Source organism: Enhydra lutris, unplaced genomic scaffold, assembly GCF_002288905.1.
Source record: "Enhydra lutris kenyoni isolate GAN:26980312 unplaced genomic scaffold, ASM228890v2 scaffoldscaffold43, whole genome shotgun sequence".
Taxonomy (NCBI): domain Eukaryota; kingdom Metazoa; phylum Chordata; class Mammalia; order Carnivora; family Mustelidae; genus Enhydra; species Enhydra lutris.
Window position 1 is genome coordinate 1,476,859 of NW_019154127.1, and position 4,811 is coordinate 1,481,669.

General features: G+C 38.0%; 1 protein-coding gene across 1 annotated transcript; it reads right to left on the bottom strand.

Annotated features, from left to right (window-relative positions):
• Positions 1–2,996: 2,996 nt before the first annotated feature.
• Positions 2,997–3,569, bottom strand: LOC111155815 (keratin-associated protein 13-1-like). The gene has a single exon (XM_022516224.1). The coding sequence runs from the start codon at positions 3,522–3,524 to the stop codon at positions 2,997–2,999; it is 528 nt and encodes a 175-aa protein (XP_022371932.1). The 5' UTR covers positions 3,525–3,569.
• Between the last annotated feature and the right edge of the window lie 1,242 nt (positions 3,570–4,811).

Consider the following 4,811-nt stretch of genomic DNA (forward strand, 5'->3'; position numbering starts at 1 on the left):
AGAATTATGGCACTATAACTATAATAATGATCCCATGTGGAATATGGAAATGGTCTCTTGTCAGCTTTATCTATTTTGAAATCGATTCTCTTAGAACACTGTAATAAATGGATTCACATGTGACATCATTTTTTTTCTATGAAACTATCTCTAAATAATTTTGCTTCTTGGGATAATTCTTGGTCGTTTACAATTGAATGTCGTCAGACTTCGATTTAAATAGCAAAAAAGGAAGAAAGAAAGAAAGAGAGAGAGAGAGAGAAAGGAAGAAAGAAAGAACGAACTACACACTGTCTATTTAGCCCTTAACAAAGAGTATTTGGAAAGAAAGACTAGACCTTAGTATCTTGGCCATTTGAGCATTAACTCCCATATTTTTCAACCCTTTGTTCCACTATGTCTTGGATGTGAAAGTGTCATGGTTTATTATAGTAATTATACACTTGCTTTTGTTCCTTTCCCCAGATGTACTTACTCTGGTCTGTCCTTGAGGTTAGCTTTTGGTGAAGTTATTTTTCTGCCTTTGTGTGACCCAGAAGTATGAATTTACTTTTGAGATCTCACACTTTTCTTATGACTACTGCAGTTGTGATAATATGTCATTAAGATGGTGCTAAGTCATTTTTTATAATAATGGTGACCAGAAGATTAATGACATTACTGACAACTAGCTTATCCAAATTGAGTTCAGCTACCAAAAATGAATGACTGTGGGGCTCCTGGGTGGCTCAGTGGGTTAAGCTTCTGCCTTCAGCTCGGGTCATGATGGCATTGAGCCCCGCATCGGGCTCTCTGCTCAGCAGGGAGCCTGCTTCCCCCTCTCCCTCTGCCTGCCTCTCTCCCTACTTGTGATCTCTCTCTCTGTGTCAAATAAATAAATAAAATCTTAAAAAAAAAATGACTGTTTGTTTCTATTGACATAATACATCCTGGAGACTATCACCCTAGATCCATTTCATTCTTTCATCTACTAAATTAATATTTATTGAGTATTTACTACTTTCCAGACCCCATTAGGTAAGATTCCATTGTGTTCACTGAGAATATAACAAAGAAGAACAAACAAAATAGAACTGATAAACAAAATAATGCTTCAAATAAAATATAAAATAGTGAATTTGTAATTAACAAAAAATGAGAAATATTTAGTGCTAATGTTGGGTAGGAAATAATCAACTCTATTGATTGTGGAGTCTTACAAAAAGGAGGGAGAGATGAGATAATATTTCTGTGGGTTTTAAAGGGTTAGAAAGACATGGCACTCCTAAAATTATAAAACTGTGTAAGACTTCAGTTCTGCACCATATGTTCAAGGAAACAGGAGTAGATAGCATTGGTGGAGTGCATGTTGGTGGAGTGAATGGATGTGGGAAGTCACGGGAGAGGGACCAGGACAGGGCAAGGTGATGGCAAACGGTCTTTAATATTACATGGGGTCTTTATTGGGAAAGCGGGTTGTTCCAGCTTTTAAATGAATGTCTTACTTAAGAAAACATTAGCTACAAGTAACTGAAGTTGTTTTTCAAAATGGTTTAAGCAATAAGAGAAGTTTATTGGCTCATATTTACTAAAGTACAGAAATGAGACTCTGTTCCTTGCATTTTTCTTGGCTTTGCTGTCTTTCATGTAATGGCTTATTTTTTAGGTCACATACAATATGGGTATAGCATTCCACACATGATATCAGATAGTCCAGAAGAAGAGATGTTACTCCAAAATAACTCCACAAGACCTTTACCAGAAGTGCCTGTTCATGCCATTCCTTGTTTCTCATTGGTTTAAGACAGATCACATGCTCCATCCTGAACCAACCACTTTCAGGGAAGATTGGGGTGTCCCTTGAACTAGCCAGAATCCATTCTGAAACCAGGAGCGTGGTCACTTTACTTTATAGAACCATGTGTAGATAAGGAGAGGTACACAAACAAAACCCAGTTCTTCTGGGAAGAGCGGAGAGAAACACCTTGTGAGGGCAATGAACAATTAGTACCCATATTCACTTACATATTTTTCTTCCCACTTACATATTTTCAAATGTAGATGACTCTGTTCCCCAAAACAAGAGTTTAGTAGACCATGTAGTTCTCACATCCAGATCTAACTCCAGGGTATCAATAGGTAAAGTCCTCATTCTTAGGTAATATCATCTATTCACGATAGCGTGATGTTTCCGGGAGTTCCCAGGTGACTTCTTTGAAAACAATGACCAGATTGAGGAAGGAGAGAGTTAAGCACCAAGATGAGAAATAAGTTAGAAATGGAAATAATTTTATTATAATCAAATGAATAAATGTTTATTTTCATCCATATTTAGGATATTTGCTTCATTATACCAGATACTGCTGTTAGTTAATATTGGGAACTCAAAATTCCATTACCACTTGTATAAGTCTACAAAAGGGCCTCATGAAAAGCATTTTGACATTTCCTCATCTAAAGCAGCCAGAATAGTACACTTGAAGCATCACTGCCATCTGAAGCTTTTCTTCCTGGATTAGACTCAGTAGTAATTTAACCAAAGTAAGATGCCTAGTAAGACTGAAATGATTACATGCAGAAGCATTTAGAATGACCTCCTGCTCTGAGCTGTGATTCCACTTGCCAAAAGTTCTAGGGAACTAATTCTGTGTTGTCAGAGAATTCTGCGTACCAGGGAGCCTAATTCTTAAATATTTCTTTTTAGACAAAGAACGGTAAGTTTGAAATTCCCAATGAATAGCTTTTTCTTTAAATTAACATTGACCTGTGATCTAATATCAAATTACATGAGTTTATTTAAAGGAAAAGAAAAAAGACCTATTGGTTCAGTTTTAACTAAAGAAGAAGGAAAATAGGAGAAAAGAGATGGAAAACAAGATGGGTATTCTATGAGATAAACAATTTCATATTAATAGATTTTTTATTTATTTATACTTTTCTAGGTGGTATGATATAGACTCTAGACAGATGACAGCTGAGATTGACTTGAGGGACTCTAAAGTCCGGGTCTAGAATCCTTAACAAGTTGATTGGTGGGAGAAGCCAGATGTGCAGATTAGTTGGCAACAAGAAGTTTGGCAGTTCCTAGAAGCCAAGTAGGTTGGGCTGCAGAATCTGGATTTGTAGCCCAGGAAAGGGAAGCCATAGATTCTATAACCCAGGGATCTGAAGCTATGTGATCCACAACCCAGGGAGTAGGAGCTTCTAGGTCCATAGCTCAGGCAGTAACTTCTGCTGGATCCACAGCCTGGAGACCCAGGGTAAGCTGACTTGCAAGGATCACAGGGTATTGAGGTCCTCTGGTGGTAGGAGATTGTCTGGAGGGGGCTGGACACCATGTAGGACATCTGGAAACTGGTAGGATCACAGTAGGTCTCCTGGCAGCCACTGGACAGGGAAGGGCCCAGCTGGCAAGTGCTGGGAGAGCAGAGGTCAGTGAGGTAGACAAGGTTGTTGGGACAGGAAGAGCCACAGGAGCTTGGGTAGCTCAGGTAACCCCCAAGGGAGTGGGAGGAGAAGTTTCCAGAGTAGCAGCTGTAGGACATTTTGGCAGGAGATGTGAGTTCAGCTGAGTGATGGTGAAGAGATGCTCTGATATCCCCCTTTCTCCCAGGCATGTTTATATATATATATATATATATATATACACACCCTCACTGTACTAGATGTGATTCAGACCCTTACAATTCTTGTACATGTCTTGTCATGAAAATAACTAATTCACCTAGGCCATAATTATAACTGAACACATTCATGTGTTCTTAACTGCTGTTTAATTATTTGGGTTTATAGAAGACACTCCTCTTCCCACTTTTTTTTTTTTTCTTTTTCTTCCTGGAACTAAGGTGTGGTTTGCCTTCAAAAGATATTTGTCATGAGGCACATAGTACCCTCCCTTCTTCATGAGCTTGACCATGGGGATTTTTGAGCATGAACGTCTTGTTACCAGCAATATACTCCTAACAGTCATCAGCACCTCCATCCCAAATATTTGTACGTATTTTATTGAACATTTACCATGTGTGCAACTTGAAAATTGTGTTACCATTTAATCCTCACAACAACCCTATAAGAAAGGATTTATTACTAATATAGTAACCCAGTGTGTGCCTGTCTTCAAAGCCAACAGGAATATTATAGGTATGCCAACAACTCAAGAAGCTTGTCCTTTCCACTCTCACAACCACATGAACAATGAATGCCCGGGCAGAAAAATCACATTTCAGTGTGATAACATTTGCATTTTATCTGAGGTGCCTACTTACAAAGTCCTACCTCTTTTTTGAGATTCCCAAATGCAGCCACTGAAGGAACAACTTCTTAATTTTTTTAGTTAATATTTTTCAGTATGCAAAGTTACCATAAAGATGGTTGTTTCAAACTACCTTTGTCCTGTCATTTAGCTTTTCATCAATAAGTAACTCATGTTTTATCCAGTATGGAGTCACTGGATCCTTTTTCCAGGTGAGGCAGAGAACTCTTTGGCAAACACTTAGACTATCACTGAGAATAATGGCTAAAAACTGATACAACTTTTGAGTGAGTTGACTACCAATGAAATACATTTGCAAAAACTTGAATTTTAATAGTGTGCTAACCTTTGCCAACTCAGTTGGGAGTGAGAAATGAGACACCTCAGAGAGTGATTCATTTCACTCCCTGCTGAGCTTCTCTTTTGCTCATGGTTCTACAAAGACAAAAAAGCATAAAACTTACCTTCATACTAAGTAGTAAAAATCATCCTTATCACTATAAAAAAAAAAAACTCAATGGTATAAAGAAAAGTCCTGGAATTAGAGATGTCTTTTTTCCCACTTACTATAATATCCAGC

Bases quoted from the DNA above. Each gene is read 5' to 3' on its own strand.
- LOC111155815 (XM_022516224.1), bottom strand. From the start codon at position 3,524: ATGTCCTACAGCTGCTACTCTGGAAACTTCTCCTCCCACTCCCTTGGG.